The following is a 23684-nucleotide window of genomic DNA, read 5'->3' on the forward strand; positions in this document are numbered from 1 at the left end:
TTGCAAGCATATTTGGCTGCATCACACAGAGCCATGACTCTACCTGCCAGTCCTTGCTCTGCAGGTGCAGCATCCCCTTATGAAGCTGTTCTGTCCTTCTGCCAAATGCAGCTGGGGCATTTCAGGTCATCAGGAAAGCACTCAGGTGGGTTGTTCTGCCTGGCTGCCTCCACTTATCAACAACACAGGGCTGGTGTGGTGCCTAGGCAAATCTGGGTGTCTCCATGAGCCCACTGCTTCCACCACTGACCGCAAATGGGGTGATGAAATGTGCATTGGTCACCCATAAAACTGCAGTTTGCCCCAGAACGTAACCACCAAACATTTCCAGCTCCTCCTGCTTACAGCATTCAGCAGAACTGGTGTTGTTCAAGCAGACCCTCCCCCAACCCTCCCAGCCTCTCCCAGCTGCCGGCCAAAGTCTTGTGTTTAAATTGCCCAGAGTTGAAGGAGACAAGTTTGCCTGGAGCACCAGCATCAATCCTGTGGCAAAGACAGACTGATAAAATAAACAGAGATTTCCCTGGTTTTAGTGCTGTTTAGATAACTTTGAAATGCTTATTATTCAAATAAACGAATCGCACAGCCTTTTCCCTTATTTTTGGCTCAAGAAGGAGGCAGTGAATTTCCTTTTTCAGAGCAGAACCTTTGTGCTTTTTTGCCACGACTGAAGGAGCAGAATTGTAACCAAGCCCTTCACTGTGACACATTTTGTGTTGGCAGAGTGCTGCGTCTCCAGAGCCTCTGTGCACCATACAGCCCAGGCTATGCCTCCCCAGAACCTGTGCGTGCAGCTGGAGCAGCCCTAGGGAAAGCAACTGCAAGGAGCTGAGCCCTGCAGCACACCACTCTGTGCCCTGCAGTGATTTCAGGTGCAAGTTAGCATCAGGGCTAACAGGCAGCATTATCTTTTTTCCCCCTATTTTCATGCAAGGCAGGTGATGCAGCAGGAAGGCAGGAGTGTGGGTCCCTGCCCAGAGGGCTCTCCGTGCTGCACTGCTAGGAAAGTCGTTTCCCAAAGAAGTTGTTCCTGGCTTCTATCACTGTAAGTGAGAAGAGACACAGAGCAGTGCATAAAGTGCCCTGGAAACTGCTGCTCAGCTCTCCCTTTAGGGCCTCATCCACCCAAGTAATTACACGTGGCTCAGGAAGCTCAGGCTGCCACAACAATATCATTGCCCTCTAACTTTTCTGTTTTCATTTACTTAAAGCATTAGTGGTCAGGAACTGGCACAGCTGCCCAGGAAGTGGTGGGGTCACCATCCCTGGAGTGGCACTGAGGGATGTGGGCAGTGGGCACAGTGGGATGGGATGGGGTTGGACTTGGGGATCTTAGAGCTCTTTTCCAACCTTAATGAATTCATCATTCATTAAATAATGAATAATTATTTAATTTAATAATAATTATTTAATTTAATAATTATTATTTAATTTAATAAATATTTATAATAAATAATTCATTAAATTATTTTAAATAAGGAGATAAGGATAAAACTGATTGGTAACTTGTTCACTGCATGGGTGAAGGTAAGCATGAATCACCACGTCACGTTCATGCTTTCTCTTTCCTTATGCATCTCTGGCATTAAACTGAAGATAAAGGGGAGAAAAAACTTGAGTGTGGGTGACACCTGGTTGACTTCCTCCTTTGGGCCTCCCAGAGGGATGGTGACATGCCCTGGGCATTTTGAGGAATGAGGAAACTTTCATCCCCAGATAGTGCTCTGCTTTGGAACTCGGTGGCAAGCTGAGCACATGAAATAGGAGTGGTGGTGCAATGGGGGAGTGTGGATGGTTTTGGGGGGCAGGGAGTTGCAATTTGACTGTCCCAAACCTGCCCTGCTCCAGGTGTATCCCCAGCCCTGAAGCATGTGCTTTGCAGGGGATGGTTGCGGGATATTTTTAGCATGCTTCAATTTAGTGCAGGTCGCAGAGAAATAGAGCATCAGTATGTGAAAGAGCTGTCATTCCACTTCCAGTCTAGCAGGAGTAACACATTGACTTATTTATGAGAGCAGTCAGCTCCCTTCTCTCTGTGCCTAAAAATCTGCTTTACCACTCCCAGCACAGAACAATAATTTTACTGTCAACATTTATGCCTCCATAATAAAACCTTAAATCAGGCTAAGCAGGATTTGAGGGAAGTGGACATGTTCCCTGTTTGTTATATTTTTCACTCTTTCCAAAATATTCCACCCTTTCACTGTCTAAGCCATCGGGCAGCAAATCACTGTGCTGGCCAAAAGGAGGGATAGGAAATTATTGTTCAAAGCATGAAGGCTTCTGGATAAACCAGTGGCTGCAACAGTTCCCAGTGGCTATACAAGCCTTCAGGTGTTCATGCAGCCTGGTGTGGATGCTGCTCTACCTTCCATCAGGAGGGCTGGCAGGAGGGCAGCATCCCCCCTTCTCATCCATCCCTCATAGCTGCACTTCCTTGCAGGAGGAGAGGAGCCCAAGTGCACAGCAAACATCAAACTGTTCATTAAATCTCAAAAGACAACATCCCGATGCTTTGTGCCCAGTAGGAGAGGCTTAATCTGTTATCTGGAAAATGCCCACGTTGAGAACAACTAATCTTTTACCTAGAGAATGAAGATAATTAATGCTCCCTGCAGCAGAAGAGCAGGTGGATGTCTCTCAGTGGCACACCACATGGAAAGAAGACATGAAGAGCTGCAGGGAAGCCAATGTAGAAAGCCATGAAGGCTTACAACGACCACCTGCAATGTCCAATGTGGTTCTGAAGTCTGATGTGAATTTTTCTGCCTGAAGTGGAGATTTGGGGATTTGTGTTTATGGGAATGCCAGATTATCTCATGGATTAGATTTTGGTGGTGCATTGAATGATGTCTGCCACGAGTATGAACAGTCCTGAATGAGTTACTGAGGGTAATGCAGATGGGGCTGATAACCAGCAAGAAGGGCTTGGCCAGAACAACAGAGATCCTAAGCTGAAATGTCCTCGTGCTTCAATGATGTAATTATCTTCATGAAAAATGCCAGTTCTTATTAAACAATTGTCTGTCATAATTGTCTCCAAATCTGTCATTATCAAGGAGTCAGCTGTCATTTGCAAAGATGTGCTTCTGGAAACGTCTCTGCCTCATTCCAATGAGATGACCCGGCAGAGCATTGCTGCAGAATACAGAAATAACCCTGGGGTGTAACAAGGGTGGAACAGCTCCATGCTGGTGCTCCCCAGATGCTGCTCTGATGTCTTGGGCTGCAATAGCCCAGCTCAATCCTCAGTACTGCTCTTGCTCATTCCTTAGTGCTTGTCATAGGAAAGCTGCAGGGATACATCTGTTCCCAGTGGCCAGAGCCACAGCTTCTCCTCCATCCTCTCTTTTCCACTGGAGGAATTTATCAAGGATGAGATAAACAGAGCAGTTAGTCTGGGGTCGACCTATAGCACTCTGTGAACCTTTATTCACAGCACAGAGCTTGAGTTAAGGTGAAACACTTTGTTTCCCTTTCTGCTGGTCAGCATGTTTTGTTTAGTTTTGTTTTGTTTTATTGAAGATGTTGAGAAGAAATATGTTAGCATTTCTGAAAATAAATCTACGTTTAAAAGAGTGGCACAGTTCACCATTTCCCCCATTTTCTTGGTCCTTACGACATTGTGCAATATACCCTTAAATGCACAAAGCTTTTAAATTATACAAACAGATCTTTCTGGTTATATTTTTTTGCACAGCTTTTACAGTCTCACTGTACTGAGTCAAAGCATTTCTGGTCTGGCTTCATCTGACACTGCGCCAGGTTCCACTTCTTTGAAGCATTTCAATTAATGCATAATAGATAAGTAAACAGAGGTGTAAATTGTCCCCTAGAAGTTAGATGCTGTCTTCCTGGCATTCTTTCCTGATGCATTTTGTTTCAAGTATCTCTCGTCTAGCTTGCCCATGTTTTAGCCTGCTAAGGATCAGATGTTTTCCCTTGCTTGTGCCAGGTATACACCAGGGAGAGTATTTAATAAGCTTTCTAATAGGCTCTGAAGATAATAAACCAAATAGCAATCAAGTGGTGATACCTGTCCTATTTCACTTATGGTTCAGGCTTTTCTTGTTGTTCCAAGGTTGTGCAGGGACTCTGCACCATTAAATACCAGAAGTCCCCTTTTCCATCAGTGTGATCCCTGCCACAGCAGCAGTTGTGCAGCAGAGCAGAACTTGACACTCTTTGCAATCAGCTCCAGACAGGTCCCCCCCTGTGAAATGCTTTGACGCACCATTTGGGTGGCATAACGCTGTCATTAGGGCTATGCTTTTCCAAATTAAGCAGTGCAGGAAACAGAAGTTCAGATGAATGAGGGCTGTAAGTACAGAAGAGGTGGCAGTGAGGTTGGGGCTGGGGGAGGAAGATTCCCATTCAACAAATAAAAAACAAATTCAGAAAATATTATTAAATAGAGCTGATTATGGAGAAATGAAGGTAACCAACAGCCAACAACATAGTGAGATGCAGATGATCAAGGAAGGCAGCGATAGAAGGCAGGAGAAACATGCCTTGGTGGGGAGCTGAGCAGGTGACCAGCTGCAGTGCCGTCTGTGTGCAAGCAAAGAGGAAGCAGCACGCCTGAAAAATCTCCAAAGAAAAAACATTTGCAGCTGTGACAAAGTAACGCTCAGCAAATTCCCTGGGCTGGCTGAGGTCTGGCTCTGCTTTGGCGATTGTCCTCCTTGCTGGTGATCACTCACATGTTGATTGTAAACAACTCCCAGCAGGGAGTTGAGTCTTGCAAACGTTTACTTTCTGTCTTAAAATCAAGTAATGCTTCCCTGAGCTGGAAATTCGATACAAGCTGAACAGAAGGGATGACTCACAAGAGTGTTTCCCATTGCCACAAGTTTTACCTGCAGAGCTTTATCTTTGCCAGCTCCATCTAAGCGCATCAAACGTTAAGGATGCTACATTCACATCTTTGGTTACACCTTTTTTTGAAGCCGTGTAGACAGCAGGAGAGTACCAGAAGGGCAATGTGCTTTCACCCTTGTTCCTTTGCTCATGATGCCCTTGGCTGAACCTTGCTTGGCTGTTACACTACAGCACATTACTTCATGTGATCAGACTTTAGTGTGCAACAAACACCCGCCTTCATCCTTGCATACTGTGCTCCAACATCCCTGCTCCTCCATCAGCGCCTTCAGTGCTAATGGAACAGTCGAGGACCCAGATGTTTAATTCCCATGACTCAGTCTCAGGGTGCACAACATAAGACAAATAGAAGAATCACTCTTTCAAGCTTCCAGGAATTCATTTAAACCACAGATATTGCTAGCAGGCCAATTCCTCCCTGCCTTGATGAAGTAGCACATTTCTTTTCCCAAAGTCTATATATTACTTTATTCATTTGTAATATCCACGTATTCAGTCTGCAAGCCTGGCATTTCAGCTCCCCTGTGCATATTTTTATTGCCTTTAGTCAAAGCAATATTACGTGAGAGCTAGAGTGAAGAATGGGAAGTCAGACTTCCCAGGTCAATTTAAGGCTTTATTTTAAACTTCACTACAAAACAGAGAAATCCGTTGTGAAAATGCTTGGGAAGAAGAGGTTTAGATTAGATTTCACTGTTTTCTGCCTCTGTTTATTAAGTTGAATAACAGGAATAATAAAATCTCTCTTGTATCCAGAAGGCAATGGACAGTTTTGCTTAATGAACAGCACAATGGTTTTGTCCATAAAATGCTGAATAAATTCAACTTCTTTCCACCAGTTCAGCACTATATATGCTATTCTACTCTCTCCATGAAAATTCATCTCAGTGCACGAATACTGAGAGCTAATGAGAATTCTCTGCACTTAAAGGGATAAATTAAAGTATCACAATTACCAAACTGTCTTCCATTAGATGGAATTATTTATGAGAACTTGTCACTTAAAAGACTCTCCGTTTTCACTGAATCAGAAATCAAGAAGTTTAAGGCTGCTGTCATTTTTTTTTTCCCTACCAGCTTGACACAAGAGCATCTCTTCCTATATTGCGATGAATTGCTTGAGAGAACAGAGGATGGGATTTCTGGCATCTTCTTTATCCACTGTTGCTCAAGCGGAGCCCCTCAAAACAGCTCAAAGCTGTGGAGATTGATCCTCACATGTTCTGGTGCTCATCCTTACGTGACTAATAGGAGGGTCCTTCATGGAGGGCGAACCTGGAAAGGCTTAAATTTATTGCCCTGACATTGAATTTGCTGCCAGGTGCTGAGCACAGGGAATGCAGTCCCACCAAATAATTACGTTCCTCAGCATTGTTGAAATGGACATCTCAGATCTTTTACGCTCCTCTTCGCATCCTCAAAACTTGAAGATGTGATTTCTTTTTCAAATGGAAGAGGAAAATAATATTAGAAGTGCTTCCATAATCCATTTTGAGGCAGGATTTTGGGTGCAGAGCACAGCGAACTGAACAACAAGCAAGCAAACACAAACCTGGGCTAGGAGGTTGTTCTTTTATTTCGCATAGAGCAGACACCTCAGCTGCACATCAGGAGAGCAGCGTGAATGCAACTTGCCCATTAACAGGCCAGCATGTGCGAGTCAGCATGACCCTGTGGTGCAAGGTGGTGGTTCAGGAAGGGAAGGGGTGCTACACCATGGGCAATTGGCTGCTGAAGGGGTCACAGAAACCTTGAGGTGAGGGTGAGTTGGGGGAGATCCACAGTGCAGCTGGCACAGACCTTATGCCACCTCCTACAGTGATGGACATGGCATATGCTACGACTATGGCAGAGCTGTCCAATAACTTCTGAATGTAAGAAGCTTTTTGCAAATAAACATAAGGAAAAGAGTCAAAGGATGATTTCACCATCAAATCCTTGTTGTGTGGGCTCTTACAGCAGTAACAGAAAGAAACGTGGTGTGTCAACCTGCTTGCTGGCAGCACAGCCAGGTGCTCCATTTCCCTGTGCTTGTTCCGAAACCAGTATCTAAGGAGTGAATTGGAAATAAGGAAAAAATATAGGGACTAAATACTCAGTTGTTGGCTATGAATATTTATGACAACATTGGACTTGCAAATTTAAGGCAATTTAAATGTCAAAACCAGTGTAAAATCTTACCTTTGGTAGATAAGGCAGAGAAAATTTATCTTGATTACAAGTCATAACATAAGGAGATTAGCATCTCAGGGCAGCAGTGATAAACACTTCTGTGCTATCCCCTTTATAAGCCACGTACTTCACAAAGATGAGAATTAATTTTAATAAAAAAATCACCCCTTAATTAAACAGTTAGGTAATTAACAGGGAAATCCTGGTTGCATTAATGACACTGTGATTATTCCATCTAGCTAAATCACCTCCTCTACTGCACAGGCTCTGCCTCCATAGCTCTTTGAGGAAGAAAGGTTTCTATTTGAGACAGAGTCTTCTTGTTTCTGAGAAACTTACCTTAGGGATAAACATGGTGATTCTTGCAAGTAATTACTTATATTTAAAAAGGAAATTATTTTAGTTAATGCACAGGAAAGACCAGCACAAGCAGAGTCTGTGGTAGCGTCCCTGTAAGCATGGTAAGCGGCTGCTGGGCATCTGCAGGGATTCCACTGCTGATTCCTGCACTGGAGAAGTAAGAGTGTCAGGAGCTTGTTTCTGCTCCAGCTTCTAGGTCAGCATATTTTGCATCCCTCCATGGACCTTCTTGGTTTTGAGAAAAGCAAACGCGGAAAACACCCCTACTGTTAGCAGGCTGCAAATTGCTATTCAGGAGGCTGAGCTGCCACGGGGAAATGGAGATTCTTCTAAACCTGCAATCAGAATCTGAATTTAAGGAAGAGCAGTTTATAACTTTACAGGCCGCCGAGACCCCCTACGGGCCCCAAGGAATTAACTGACCCAGCAACTCACACTGGCCTCATCCATCAGACTTATAGCCAATTCCCAGTGCTGGCTACAACCAGCTGCTTTGGGATGAGGTTCAAAGAAATTAAGAACAGCCAAGAAACCAACCCACTGGCAGACTATCTGCCTCCCACCACTCCTCTGGTGGCTGGATTAAGCCTCAAAGCAGAGGTTACATAAAGTCTGATTGCAGTAATGACTCCTCAGCAGCTGCACCAGAAATGAATCTGACATTTGTCCTATTAGTCTCATTTGCAGTCTTATCCTGTAGCATTTAGCACCACGTGTTCATTTTGCACTTCAAATAATATTAAAAAATATAAATAAAAATCAGTTCTGAGAAATGGATGTGCAACTGGGACTTGGCTTTGCTATGGTTTGCAGCAGAGCGCCATGACCTTCTTGGTACATGTTGTTCTGAGATCATTTCCTGAAGAGCTCTGAGGGTTTGGAGTTCTGCTGGCCTTGCAGATCCCCACTGAGGCTTGGAACCTGCAGTTCTGAAGCCAGGTGGGGCACACTGGGGCCTGACCTGCTCAGCACAGGGGACTTGAATTTACCAACAGAGACATTGGTACCAGAAAAGGGAGGTTCCTGTGCATGCTCTCCTCTCCAACCACATTAGGTTTGCAATTCCTCTCCCTGCCCCCACCTTCCCTTGCTCCCCTCAAGCCATCATGTACTCTCATTCTCTACCCTATGCATGCTTACCTCCACAGTTTCTGAGGTGGCAGATCCCCTGAGATCTGTGAAGCTGTCAGGTTTCCTGCAGCTCCTCCATTTGCTTCATCTCCCCCACAAAATGGCAAAATGTGCCTCTCCCTCCTCAGCACGAGGCATGTAATTCTACAGTCGTAGCAGCAGAGCGCATAGTATTACTGTAGAAATATCAAGTAGGTCCCTTTTAAAGTAGTCTGTAAGCCTGTGCATGCATAGTCACCCCATCTTTCTTAGAGAAATCCATGGTTTCCAGCATTTCAAGACCTAAAGCAATGATACTAGAGTAGCCCCATGCCCTCACTGCATCATAAGCATCCCTCCCAGCTGGATTTGATGCTCCTGGAAGGATTGGCTTAGGGTGGAGACATCCAAGATGACTAAGTCCACCTGGGAACCTCTTGCAGCTGCTCCTTTTCCATGAAATCCCTTCATTTGCAGTGCTGACCCAATACTCCCCAATAATCTCTTGTGTTTGGCTGTGGCTTCAGTTCCTAGCCAGGTCAGCCCTTGTATCCATCTTCATGGAGAGTGACCTGTCTCAAACCTGTAGTCACGCAACCTGCTCACTCAATTGTAAATGCACAATCGTTTCAAAGTTCCCTTGAAAAGAAAATAGCTCTGAGCATCTCTGCTTATCTTTCTTTCATTTTTTTTCATCCCTTTCTGCCTTTATCTGAGCTATTTGTATGTAATCTTCACCCAAGCAAAGAGAAGAAAGGTGATATACATGTTGATAGAGAGCGAATGGGATTTTTCTCTCTCTTTGGACAGATTTCTTTTCCTTCTTCCTCCAGCATTTCACATCCTCAGCTTTCCATTTCTCTCTTGCTATAAATACTTTTAGCAATGGATGGACCCTGTAGATATGCTGTAGAAAAAAAACAACAGCCATACTCAGATCACATAAGGTGGGCTGAGAAAACACCTGCAAATCATGCAGGTCATTAGAGAACAAGAAGTCATCCAGGATGGAGGCTGCTGATCCCCATGCACACAAGGTCTTTTCTGATGGGGTAGGAGGAAAACATTCAGGGTCACCAGCCTCACTGTGTGAAGGAGACACGGTCCTGCTTCCCTGCTTCTCCACCAGCAGGCCCTGGATTCAAGCGCTGTGTCTGTGGTGTGCACAAATTCCACGCTGATCTGTTTGCTCAACAGTGGCCACTGTGTGTACTCTGGAGGAAAGACACCTTATCTCAGCTGTTCCCAAACTAGCAGGAAGAGACCTACAAAAAAATTGACTGTAATTTAACGACAAAACGACACATCTGGTCATTCAGGCTGCCCAAGAAAGGCAGACGTGCCAATGCATTCCAATTCATGCTGGGAGCATGGGAGGACAAAGTCGCTCCCAATTCACACTGTATTCCTATTCTTGTTCTGTTGGCATTCAGCTTGTGATGTGTGGGAGGAAATGTAATTAATGGAGGACAGTGTGTGGCAAAGGAAGACAAATCTGGTTGTGTATTCTATTTAGGTTTTACCCATAGCAAGAGTGGGGGGAAAAAAAGAATTTGGCCAGCAAGGAAGTGGTGTTCTATGAAATACAAATGCACTTTGCTTCTTCAAAAATAGAAACTGCAGAGAAATGACTGAAATTTTCTCAGGTCTAACAAGATCTTAAGAGCCCCGAGAGCTTCTTCAATGGTCCCATGATCACAAATCAGGGAATTAAGCCTACAGAAAAGAAAAGAAAAGAAAAGAAAAGAAAAGAAAAGAAAAGAAAAGAAAAGAAAAGAAAAGAAAAGAAAAGAAAAGAAAAGAAAAGAAAAGAGGTGTTGCTTGATTTGCCTTGGTCATGCAGTTCAAGCACAGCAGAGGGAGATAATTTTAGTCTTCCTCAAGATACTACCTGGTCGGCACTTTTTCCTCATCCAATCACCTTGATTAAGAGCTGCATAGCTGTGTCTCTCAGAGCAGTGAGGAGATGCAGGAGGGCTGCGCACACTCAGTGCTTCTTGACCTTGTTTAGTTTGGAGAGGTCAACCACATTTCCAAGGCAGCAGCACATCTTGAAGGAGAGATAAAGATCTCTCCATCCCACTTCAAAGCCTGATGAGAAGAGCGATGAGTACTGCCTCCTGGGAAGGACTGCCATGGAAATAGGGACTTCAAGAGGGTGTTGACAACATTAACTCACTCAGGAGAGTGCCCAGGGCTTTGCTGGATGTAATGATTCAAATCACAGCCTTTCCCAATCACCTTTTCCCAACCCTACTCCAGAAAAGATTTAGTTTCTTCAGTGCAGAGACCCAACCTTCTGGAAAGACCTTATGGGCAAAGTCCTGCCGTTCCAATGATGCTAAAAACCCACACTGCCAAATGCCGTCACTGTACCACGGCCTGGTTTTGTGTGGATCAGGCATTGGTTTGTGCCCCTGTCTGTTGGCACTGCTTCCGTTTGCAATTAATTTGTGTAAACTGGAAAAAATAAAGATAAATCATCTGTGCTGCCACAGCTTAATATTGCAATTTGGGGAGGAGCTGCCACGTTTTCTTAGTAAACTGAGGAATGTTCCAAACTTCTAAAGTTCAGACCCCCAGAGAGATTGTTAGATTTTAATTGCCACCTTAATCAACATCTATTAGTGCTAACCAAAGCTCCTCGTGGATTTAAAATTCAACCCATTTGTCAACTACTAATTATTTTAAGTAGACAAGCTGTTATTTTACCAGCTATATTAAATGCGACTTTTCAGCACATATGAAACATTACAAGCAGCTTCAGAAATCTCGTTCACGAAACATAAATCAACAGACAAAGCATTCCTTGCCGTGACCTCACTCGTCTCTCAGACATCTGTAATATCTCTTACCCCCTTCTACCTCCATCTCACCTGGCGAAGATTGTAAAAGCAGTATCAGGTCCCATGTGTTTCAGGAGGAGAATGATTTGTTCTTTCCATTTGATTCTAAATTAACTCTCCTTTGAATCCCTCTGTGGCCTGCGTGCCTCATGCATCAGGCTGAAGTGTGCAGTGGTTGGCATGGCTTATTGCAAAGTCTCTGCCTCATGTCTTTAGGATCATCTGGGGGCTGGAGATGATTTATTAATTGCCCTCCACTCTGAGCATGTGTCTGCCTGTCACCTAACTTGTTTCACCTTGGCCTGCATCCATTCACTGTGGGCTGCACCCCCACTTCCCCACCTTCCCCCAGCAGCAGAGGTGCCTCCACCACTCCTGCACAGTGCAGGACCCCACTGTTCAGTACTCACACCACGTGCTGGTGGCCACTGTGAGTGAAGAACATTCCCACATGTTTCTGTAGCGTAATCCATCTGCCATACATTGCCATGAGAGTGTGGGAAGAGAAAATGACACCACCACTAGATTTAACTCTTCACTGATTCTGCAGCTACAGTTCTTTGCCTCTTACATACGCTGCCATGCTCCTGCCTTTTGCTTACTTCCAAAACTCTGGCTAGAAATTCCCAAGCTGCTCTGGTCCCTTTAATTGATTTAATATGTGCGGAGCCTAAAGCCATCCATTTTGATTATCAGGGCTGAAATGACTCAATATTACCAAATGACAGAACAAGAAAAGTTGGGGGATAATTGACTGTCGCCATGGTTTGATTATTTTTTGACATGCTCTGTGTGAGACAGTATCCAAAGTATAATAGTCTCATTCATTACAATGACTATCCCAGGCGTGAACTGAAGAAGTACAGAATAACAAGCAGACATTAGGGAAGCAAGGCTTGCAAAAACAGCTGCTGTGATTTATTTACATGGCGATACACCAGCAAGACATAGGCATAGTCTGCACCCTCATTAAGTCTGCAGCAGCTGTTCCTGCTCTTGTCCCAGCTGCAAAACTTACACTGCAGGAGCAGGAGCATTGGATCTACTGAGTGCATGCACTCATGGCATGAGAAAGAGGATGATTTTCTTGGTTTTGACAAGGACTTCATTAGACACCCCCAACAGGGAGCACCATGCTGGGGAGGCACCTCCCGTGGACGAGCATCCACCACATGAGCACCACTGGTGTGCACTGCACTGTAGAAAAGTTATGCAAGAAGATGGACAGAAAATAATGGCAAAATCTGGATTACTATGACTCAGATGTCAGAAGCATGAGGCACTACACGAGCATTTACTGAAATATTTAGAGGGCTGACAAGCAGCAGGGCTGCAGGAAAAGAGATATATTGTGATAGGTGCTACAGGGCAATGTCCCTTTGGCGAATGCAAGTAGGAACCCAAATACCAGCAGATAGCGAGAACCAAAATCCAAATGCAGTGGTAAATTATTAAGAGCATATTTCCAACCTGTCATTTGAAGCTGAAGCATTACTTCCCCTTCAGTAGGATATAGCTGGTGAGGAGGGTGAGAGGGAAGCAGTAGCAGCGACCTGCACATTCAAAGGGAAAATCGTGAACATTATTCACTGAGCTTTTGTTCAACCAAAAATATTGCCCTAAATTGTGTAATGGGTAACTCGATCTGAGAAGCAAAGCTGAGGCCAGTGAGCATTCTGACAGCAAACAAATTGACTTTATTATTGTTGCAAGAAAACTGAGTAAATTTAATTAACTTACCTGGTAGCTCAATGCACGAGATGGCAGGAAAATAAGGCCTGGAGGAGAAAGAGCTGGAGATCTGAATCTTTCAGGTTAATGATGACATGACAGAGGACCGACAGTGCTGTCCTTTCACTTCTTTCCTCCTCAGGAGGAACAGGGAGGGGCAGCCAAGCTGGACCAAAACCTTGACATCTTACCTTACACACACCCCTCAAGTCAGTGGCAGTAATCTCTAGACTGAACAGGGCCCCAAACTTATCTTCATCACCTTCATCAAGTGCCACGTAGGGAGGTCATCTTGGTTGGTTGAGGGTTTGTTTTGTTTTTGGCAACTGTTTTGTTTTCTTCTTCTACTTGAAGAAATGTTCTTCTGTCCTTCAGTTCTATGGAGAGGTGAATGGTACAGTAAGGCATTCTGCATCAACACTCAGCAAACCTTAAAACCTTCCCAGATGCCCATCTCTCCCGCACGTTATTTTCAGGATTTCCTGAATTTCACAGCTTTTCTCTACCACTGGGAGCCAGAACCACAAGAGCCATTCAGATTTGAGAGTGATGCCCTAAAGATCAGGAGAGGTGGAAATTTTCTCTTATGAATATTTATAGTGAAGGTTTTCTGACATTTAGCAAGGTAATGAGTAGCTCTGAGGTCCCCAGGGGCTTTCGTACTTGGATATTACCCTTGTGTACAATTAGGAATAATAAGCCTTATATCATTATATTATGTGTGAATCATACCTTTCAGCTATTACTTATGATAGGTCTAAAAATACCTTAGGTCACAGGATTATAACAATGAATAGAAATGAGGTTAAATGATCTTATCAGCTATCCAGTCGAGATCAGGAATGCCACCATTACTCAGCGCTGTGACATCTTTGCCACCCCACCATAAGCAAGAGACACTTTTAAGTTGTTCTGCATCAGATGTTGTTCTTTATGAACAAATGATTTCTCCATGGAGGGAGATTTATGAATGGGAAAGCTGGAGGAATGTTTTTGCCATGGAGATATGATGGATTTTTTGTCAGCATGCAATTTATTTCCATCTGTTCTGTATCTGATTAACTCCTGCAGAGTGTGTGATTAAGTTCACTTCTCAAGATCATTAGCTGCTCTGCATTCCTGTTATAGTTCATCAGTGCAGGACCTCACACAGGCTTGAAAATCTTACACGTTGATTATTTTTAATGTTCTGTTCCACACTGACTGGTCATTCTCTTGTCATGTCCCTGGATCCAAAGAGAGAAGGTGTGTCGCTTTACCACTGCTCTGGGGCAAGAACAGGATGCTAACAATAACAGATTTTAGGTGGATTGAAATACAGCGTAGACTGAAAACAGAGCATGGTATCACTGTGGTAACATGCATTTTATTCTGATCAAAATATCTACCCATACAAAACCTAAAATTTCTTAGTAGGAGCAAGCAGACACAGCTCTTTTATATTACCCTTGGAACTGCCTTGGAGTAGTTCTACTTCTGTGGATAGAATAAGGCCAGTGAATGGATGTAACTGAGGCTCATATGTCCTTGCCACACGATTAATTCAGTCTCACTGACATGAGTGTGTGCAGAGCAGTAATGTCATGTGGACAAGACCCGATCTGGTTGCTTGGGAGCATCAGTCAGATCCATCTGACAGCCTATATTCAGGCTTGTGTGCTCTTTTTCTTCACCTAAGCACTGGTACCTGCAGTCTCCTATTTCCAGACCCTATCCAAAGCAAGAACAAAGCTGACTAGAAGAAAGAGACTCCTGCAGAGTTCTAAAAAAGAAAGGTTTGGCCAATTTGAGCTCCTGCAGCTGATGCCAGCTGAGCTCAGCAAAACCCACTGAGTTATTTAATGAAAAGTGGATTGAGCAGGAAGAGTCTGTATTTGAGGTTTTCCTCTGTTGTCTTTTCCCCTGAAGGATGCATTTGAAGGCTTCCACACGCGCAGTCCAAAGAAGTGAACAGTAGAGCAGTTTGAGATGAGATTAGAGCAAATCACACAATCACACTGTCACCTTGGGTAGTAATACAGAGTCCAAACCCCCCTGTAGCTGGATAGAAGTACAGAGCTTAAGGTGTGACAATAACCAGAGGCTTCCGTGGCCATGTCTTGTCTTTGGCCATCTGCCATGGTGATGATGGGATATAACGTCCCAACACCCAAATCAGCATCAGATTTTTACACACCCATTCTGGTCACGAGACCAGGGGGGTTTATTTTGCATGGCATCACACAGCATCACACTGTCAGGGCTGTTTCACATTGCAGCACCAGAAATAAAACGTGACAGGTAAGCTTGTGTGAGTTGAAAGAGAAATGTGCAAAGATCAAGCTCCTGCTTAAGTGCCCTGTTAGAGCTCCAGACCTACACAGCATTCAGCATCCAGCCCTGCTCCTGTCTGATTATTGTTTGAGCTTCTATGCCAGGATGCACTATCTGGGATAAGGACCAGCAGTCCTGTGCTCAGTGTTCTGTACCTGCTCCAGCAGCTCTGGTTCCTTCCTTTGTTCTCTCAATTTCATACACTTTTAGGCTTCATCTTTAGTCCGCAGATTTAATTTAGATGTTTACTGAATTAATGATCCAAGACAAGAAAGACAGGAAATACTTTGTACTAAAATCTAATGCTAAATAGTATGCTCTGAACCAAGCCACACTGAAATTACTGAAATGCCTCCGAATTGTTCAGTAGAGCTGAACTCCATTTCTAGACTGTCCCTCCCAGTCCTGCTTTGTATTCCACAGGTTGCTACACCCACAAATGGGGCAGTGTGATTATTAGTCCTGAAGTTATCCACTGGGTGGTTAAAAAATGTTATTTCCAGCCATCGAGTGAGAAAACTAGATATTTTTCAACTATATGTAGTCACACAGGATTGTTTGGCAGCCGAATGTTGAAGGATGTGCTTTTCTGATTGACATACGCTAACAATACAGCCTCCACAGCCAGGAGGAGGAGAATTTACTTTTCATTTCCATTAGAAATCAGGCAAACCAGAATGTAGCAATTGTTAAATCCCAGAGATGTTTAATTGATGTGCTCTAAAGCATGACGCCCTGCATCCTCAGCTTCTCCATCATCACTGCCAGGAAACCAGAAAGGCAAATCTGAGATGCTTGCCAGCTCCTTTTGGGGCCTCACAGCCATTTTCCCTGTGTGTCTTTAGAGGTTCGAGAGGTCTCTGGGACAGCTGAAGATCTCTGCACTGAGAAATCCAGGCAGTGAGGGAGCATCTCAGCTCTCTGCCATGAAATAGGAGTCATATACAAGGGCTAATGCTGCCCTATATCTCAGATGTCCCTTTGTCTGCTCTGGGGTCTGGTCCATGCCGGTGGGGGTCCTGGCTCTGTTCCTTGGGATCCCTGGTTGCTGCCTGCATTTCAAGCTTTGTTTGCTTTGTGTGTCTGTTTATTTAGAGAAAAAGCCCACTTGTATAAAAAATATATATATATATGAAAGGCAAGTTCAAAAAACATTTCTCTTGTAATCTCATTGAAGGTGCTTTTTCAGATAAAAACACTCACTGGAAATACTATGAGCCATTCTGGTTCCTGACTTTCTTTTGTTAAACTATTAGCAGTGGAGGTGCTTTATTCACTACAATACCTCCATAATTTTTAACATTTAGTCACTTGAGTGGTCTGAGACCCAGTCAAACAACTTCTAATACCTGCTAACAGCTTCAAAGCAGTGTTGGACCACATAAGCAGCCAATAACTGGCACTGCAGGGCTCAGACAATTGGATTTTGCTGGCAGCAGAAGTGACTTGAAAAGCCTTCCTTTTGGATTTCCTTGACTTGACAAGTAGGAGAGAAAAACTCCTTCCAAAGGGCCCTTGGGGTCCCGTGTTCCTCCAGCAGTCACCCCGCAGCACAACATTCACAAAATGTCTGATTCACATCCCTTGTTTCAGCCCTCTGGGGAGCTGCTAGGCCATGCTCTGTGCCTACCTTCCCCATCACTGCAGTGAGCGAACCATGCCTGCTTCCTGCGGTAACCCGGGGAAACCACAGCAGCCGTGATGCAAGGGATGGCTTGGCAGAAGCAAACCGTGTCAGAGTGGAGCTCCACAGAGCCTGGGGAGCCTTGTTCCATACATAAGATTTAGAAAGAGACACAAACCCCAGCACTGTGTTATTCTTCTCTTTCACTTGATTGTGCTGCTCCCTTCCCCTGTGTCTCACCCATCCTTGGTTGGAAGGAAGAAAACTCACACGCTGCTGAATTCCCCCGTGTCCTGCTCAGTTACAAACACTAAGTCCGATTTTAGTTGAGCTGACTGGATAACTGACTGGGCTGATAACTGCATTTTTATCCTCCAAAAGTGTGATTTAATTTCCATAAATTTCCATCTATCTTCTCATGAGCCCATGGAGCCCCATCCTCACAACTGTTCTGTCTTTGGAGTCCTTCAAAATGCAGCTATAATTCCACTGCTATGAAAATCTCATTAAACACCCATACAAGTCATTCTGCTCCTGAAGACCATTCAGTATGTAGTCCTGGGATCCCAGACCAGCACCTCCCCTTTTGCTGGCTTTGAATTGCTGTTGGAGGCAAACCAGCAGCACTGCCATGCCCTGTGCACAACCCACTGACAGCCAGGGACAGCACAGAGCACAAGGGCTGTGCTGGGTGAGATCTGCTTCTCTGGCTCCTATTGTCTTCAAGTGTTTGTGTTTGAAAATGAACTTTTTTTCCCACAGATTAAAGCTTTCCATCTCTTTGAGTTTTGTTACGTACAGGAAGGCTTTGGTACAAATCAGGGCCAGATCGAAATCTTTAAATGGAGTCTTTCATAGAACGTACTCAATTTTTGCACTTCTACCGTAGCGATTCATAACGCTATTCTTGACAGTTTCTCAAGCTCTTTAAAAACTTGACAGCACTGTTAGGGAATGAATCAAAACCTGAAAGAAAGATCAGAACAGACTTTTTGGTTTCTGTGTGATTCCATTAGGCAAGGCTAATTTTTAGCTTGGGCAAAGCTATTGAGTGAAATTCAATGAACTCTGAATCTTAGGTGGCAGAGTGAAGTGCTTCCTTTTGCTCGTTTGCAAGTGCTGTTTGGTGGTGACAGAGGACATTCAGCAGCTACAGCAGCACAAATAGCCATGTGGGACTGAAGGGTTCATTTCCATTGAGCCGGGTAAGCTCGAGGAAGGCTTTTCACCCCTGTGTGTGCCAGCTCAGCACAGCTGCATTGTGAAAGTTAAATAAAGCAGGTTCTTTACAAGCACAGATCGCTCTCACTGTGAGAAACTGTTATTTTGTGCTGGCTGAGAACGTGCTGCCTACCACTTAAGGATCTATCTTAACATCTTGAAGCAACTCCAAGAGATAACTCTTCTCTGTATGCAGGAGGCTGTGAGATGTGCTATCTTTTAGAAGACAAGGGGAGCTTGGAAAACTATATATTTAATAACAGAGTCCATTAACAGCTTGCAGTGGGGGAGTATATCTAGGAATTTCCTCCGGAAATTATCCATGGTGTAGCTCTATTATTATTATAAGAATAAACAGAGTCAATGCTCTCACAACGTGGACTGCTGGAGATGAAACCCAGCTGGTACTTTTGCTAAATGCATCGAGCTCTGGAGCACGAAGTTGTACAGAGGCTTGATCTAAAAAAGAAAACTTTGGCAACAACAGCACTGCCTGTCTTCACCAAGAGAGGAGTTCCATCTTGCTTAAATTTATGAACATGGAAACTTAAGTGCTTCTGATTGTCAGTGCACCTGTTACCCGTACACTTATGTTCTTAGTTCTTTGTTTTATGCACCCCATGTTGCATTATGGGGGCTTGGGGATTTTTTTCTTCATTTTCCCATTTACCTTTGTATTTCTGAATCCTTCTGGAGCAAAGAGAACATCTGAACTAGATACTGGGGGTAGAACAGAAACCTGGACACAGCTAATCTTCTACCGGCTGCGTTGCTAAACTGAGCTCCATTGAGTTTCAAGGCACAGAGGGAGGCCCTCCCTTACGAAGGCTTTCTGCTTTTAGTTGACACGAACAGTGACTTCCACTTGATTCAATCACTGCTTAATTTGATCCTCCATTTAATTTTATCAAAACGGTAGTAATCAAATAATTTGTACTAAAACCATTATAACTTCCACTTGTTTATTCCGATCAATTTTAATCCTTTAAGGCACAAGGTTTATTGGACAATTTGATTACTGGCTAACAAAAAGCTGTCATTAAATCAACAAGGGAAGGCCAGAGCTGAAATATCCCGAGTAGAGCTTATAATAAAGAAAAAATATAATAACATACTGTTATTTAGGAGTCATACTCCGCACAGTGAAAGCTACAAAGCATCCTGCCACTGGCGAGATAAAAAGATAATGATATCTTTTGGTCATGACACTTCTGGCAATGAGCTGCCCTGAGAAGGGAAAGACATCGTAATTGGGTGTGAGTGAATTTGCCTTTTCTGAGTGTTGACACCACTAAACGAACGCACGACAGTGGTGTCTGAGCTTTCTCTGTGTGCAAGAAGCCTTCAAAACCAATGGCAAAGTACAAGAGAAGGGAAAATATTTCCACTGCAGGCTGCTACTCTTGCTGTGAGAAATGAATCACAATCTCCTGCCTTGCTGACCATTCCCCTGCCTTGACCGTGTCTTGTTTCTCCTTCACAGGTGAACACGTTCATCTCCTTCGTGTTTCCCATGGTCGTCATTTCGGTGCTCAACACCATCATTGCCAACCAGCTCATGATCATGTTCAAGCAAGCTGCCCAGGAAAACCAGGTCTGCACCATCGGTGGGCAGCAGACGATGCTCAGCATGTCCATGGAGCCTGGCCGTGTGCAAGCCCTGAAACATGGTGTCAGGGTCCTGCGTAAGTAGCGGCGTTTTGAACCAGCTAGAAGTGTCAATGTAGATATGATCTAAAGGGCAAGGTTGAAATTGGTGAATGCTTTCACTCAAAACATCTGAAATGAAAAGTAACTTCTTAAAAAATCCAGATTACCCCTGAGAAATGCTTTGAAATTTGCCATTATTATCCAGTTCTCAACCCGAAGCCCCACATTTTGGAAAACAAGTTTATTCTTCCTCCCAGTCTCCTTCCTCCTTCTTTTTCTTGCTGAGACAACAAGAGTTTCTTAGGGAATTTTATCTTTAATTTTCTTTTTCTCCCAGAGACACTTTTCTGAGTCTTAATCTTCCCTTAAAGGATAAAAAAAAATCATTGTAGAAGAAGGAAGCTTGAGAGAGATTTAAGCATTATTTAACTCATTGTTCTCAATGGAGGAGAATTTAAGGCATGGAAATTCCGAATTGAAGGAAAAAAATATATATTCTCTGAGACAGAAAGAACATGCTAATATAAAGCTTTCCTGCTTCTTTTTCTATCCCTGGCCACCTCCAACCTGAACACCTCCCTTCCAGCTGGCGCTGGCTTCAGGCTCTGCTTGCGGTGAGGGAACTGATATAGTTTTAAAACCAAGGGTATTTTGTGGGGTTGGGTTTGAACAGGTCATCCCGAGTGGGCACCTTGTGCAGGTCACTTGTGGGCACACTGCTCGTGGCCACGTAGGCATGCAGGTCCCTTTCTGCTGCTGGAAGCAAGGCATTGGTCTCCTCCTCATTCTCTGCAGGCAAATGTAGGGGCTGCTCTGGTGATCTCTGCTTTGCCAGAGGGGTGTGGAAAATTGGTTTTCTCCTGATGGTACACACAGAGAAATGAGTTTTTTGAAGACAGTCACAGCTTTGATTCAGATTTCAATTTTCCTTTTTTTTTTTTTTTTTTTTTGGTGGGGCAGAAAAGAATATATCAAGTAGCTGAGATTAACTAAAGAAAAGTCTTAATCAAATCAGGCTGGTTTTCCTCTTCAAAACTTTGACTTACCATTTCAATTACGGAGCAATGTTAAAATGTCGCTATTTCTGCTGATGAGAAATCCAAGCCTGAAGCGAGGCAGTGAGGCAGTGATGGGTGACCGCTGTATCGCCTGCAGGGAGATCATTCCTTGTTCCTGTGCTGCACACAGCCGGGGTCAGCCCAATCTTCCCTGGTGTTCTGCTTATTACAGCAGCAGATGACGCGTTTTCTTTCCATCAAGCCTCCCAACCAACATATAGAGCATATAAACATGTAATATAGAGCCTATGAATGTATAAACACACTACTATGAAGATTATATTGAACGGGGTTGAATATGAAGCTCTGTTGAATGCCTGCTCTGCTGGAGAGGCCCCTGCATCTCCCAAAGTCAAGTACACAGCTCTGGGGGAAAGTGAGTCTTACTTTTATGCTTTCCTGGGAGCCAAAGTCCCACTGTCACCTCAACAGGGTTCCCAAGGGACACGTCTGCACCCCTTGAGCTGCATTTTGTCTGCTCCCTGCCAGATTTTGCATGCGGTGTTGTGCAAACTTTACCTGAGCTATTCATATCTCAGGCAAGGCACTGCATTCTGTCCCAAGCCAAATTAGAGCATTAGAGTGCAGAAGAATTTTAAATAAATAAACAAATAAAAAGCTTCTCAGAGGATTGTTATTAAAGTTTCCAGGCCTCAAAGAGGCTGCAAACATGTTTTGGATGAATTCCTCAGCCCAGTTATTGAAAACGCCTCCATCCGTATTTCAGGTGCAATAAAGGGTTCAGCTTTGTACTCATAATTACTGCAGTGTCTCAGACAACATTTATAGCTGTGAGCACAAATGGCCGTTTATGAACTGATGGATGAGAATGAACATCACGGAGAAATGAGGCAGAATTGTGATCTCCCTGGATGGAGACAGAAAGAGATTCAGTATTTTATTCTTCCTCCAAACAACCACAATTAGAGTGGTAACAAATAATCCTTTTCTTTTGCCTTTGCTTGCCAATATGTAAAGTTAAAGAACAGACCTGCTCTCACACACAAGCTCTCTGAGGAAGAGCTTTTGAATGAGTTCAAAAGCAAAACCGGTTCAGCATTTTAATGATTCCATCAGCAGCAACTTAGGCGTTAAATATCTGGCTTTATTCCCTTCCTTTTCTTTTATTCTCAGAGCTTTGGTTCAGACAAAGGTTAAATAAATGATCCTGCACTCAGGAACCGAGTGGTGCTGTGAAATTCCGGATGCCTTAATCAAGCAATCTGAGGAAAAACCAAAGAATCTGGAAACTTAAACTGACAGATGATAAAGCAAAAGCAGTTCAAAAATAGCACCCCCAAAAAAATCTATTAAAATATGCCGGTTTGGTTTTGTGCTGTGAGGACCCTCATGCACATGAGATGGTGAGAGCTGGTTAACTGAAAACCTTCCAGCTGCTTCTATTCATGGCAAAGCTCTTGGTGGCTGAAGTGCTTTGGCCAAGGCCATCTTTTCCATAGGGAAGGAAATCCAGACCTTAGAGAACTCACCAAAAATCCCACTCCCTACAGTGGAAGAGCATCCCTCACCAATGGATCCAGGTTAACTCCTACATACTGCTGGCAGCCCTTCTTTCTACAAGGATATGTACGATTTGTGCCAGGCTCCATGGCAGCCAAAATCATCTACCCAGACTGATGAGTTTATGGAAGACAGTGGGAAAAGAGCTCAGAGTTGCAAACGCTTTCCTTCCTTCTTCCAGATTTACTGAGTTTGTACTTATTTACATTAAAATAAGTGCGAAAATTGTCTGGCCAACAGCTTCATTCAAATGTCCTCCGCATTGCTTTCCTCCTCTTTGCTAGCTTGTATGTGTTTTCTTGGCTCTGACTCTGGTCATGTACAAAACAATTAGGAAGATCAAGATCGAGGAACCTGTCAGCCCTGCTTCCTGTGAGCCAGTTCATTAATTCATTAAGCGTGTGATTTCTGACTGTAATTCCATCTCTGCTGTCAGCTCTCTGTAGGTGTGAGGATCCACATCCTGAGAGCTCCAGGAACTGGTGGCTTTCCAGAGCTCCTTTGTGAGGATAACTGGGCCACATCTGACCAATGCTGCTGTTAAAAATACCTCCAAAAAGAGATGCTATGCCCTCCTTTATCTATCCAGTATTTATTCTGCATCTCCAAAATAAGCCACCTCCATTATTTTGTGATTTTTTGTTGTTGTTGTTTTGGATTCTTTGTCTTTCCCTTTTGTGGTTACTGTTATTCCTTGGTTGCACTATAGCAGTGCTGTTCAGTCAAGTCCCTCAGGCATTACATGGTGTTGCACAGAAGGGTGAATCCACTGGTTACCTACACCAACACACCAATCATTTGATAAGGATGAAAGCTACCTAAATAAATCTGAACTATACACTGGTTCTCAAACACACATGCAGACATATGCATACCCTTCATAATAAGCAGCTTTCAGCAGATGAAACCTCATACACGCTGCCCAGACTATAGCCTACTTTATCCAATATCTTTATCCTACTTTATCCAAGTCTTTCCAGGGACATATTTGAGCTTGGCTTAGTCTGGAAGTGCTTTTAGGCCAACATTTCTTCTTGAAAGTGGACAGTTCTGTGGCACAGACTAATTGTCTCCATCAAAGCTCCATCCAGCATCTGCAGAGAGGAACACCTCTTAATGGAGCTGCCTCTACATCTTCCACATCCACTGAATGGGAAGGAGGAGCTACTAAAGGGCACAGCCAAGTAATGACAACAA

General features: G+C 43.9%; 1 protein-coding gene across 1 annotated transcript in view; it reads left to right on the top strand.

Moving 5' to 3' along the window:
- Positions 1-23684, top strand: part of NTSR1 (neurotensin receptor 1) — a 47870-nt gene that overhangs the window by 11136 nt on the left and 13050 nt on the right. The window contains exon 2 of the mRNA XM_072350417.1: positions 19742-19943. Coding sequence (XP_072206518.1) covers positions 19742-19943 — 202 coding nt within the window. The remainder of the gene's footprint in view (positions 1-19741; positions 19944-23684) is intronic.

This window comes from Excalfactoria chinensis, chromosome 15, assembly GCF_039878825.1.
Source record: "Excalfactoria chinensis isolate bCotChi1 chromosome 15, bCotChi1.hap2, whole genome shotgun sequence".
NCBI lineage: Eukaryota > Metazoa > Chordata > Aves > Galliformes > Phasianidae > Excalfactoria > Excalfactoria chinensis.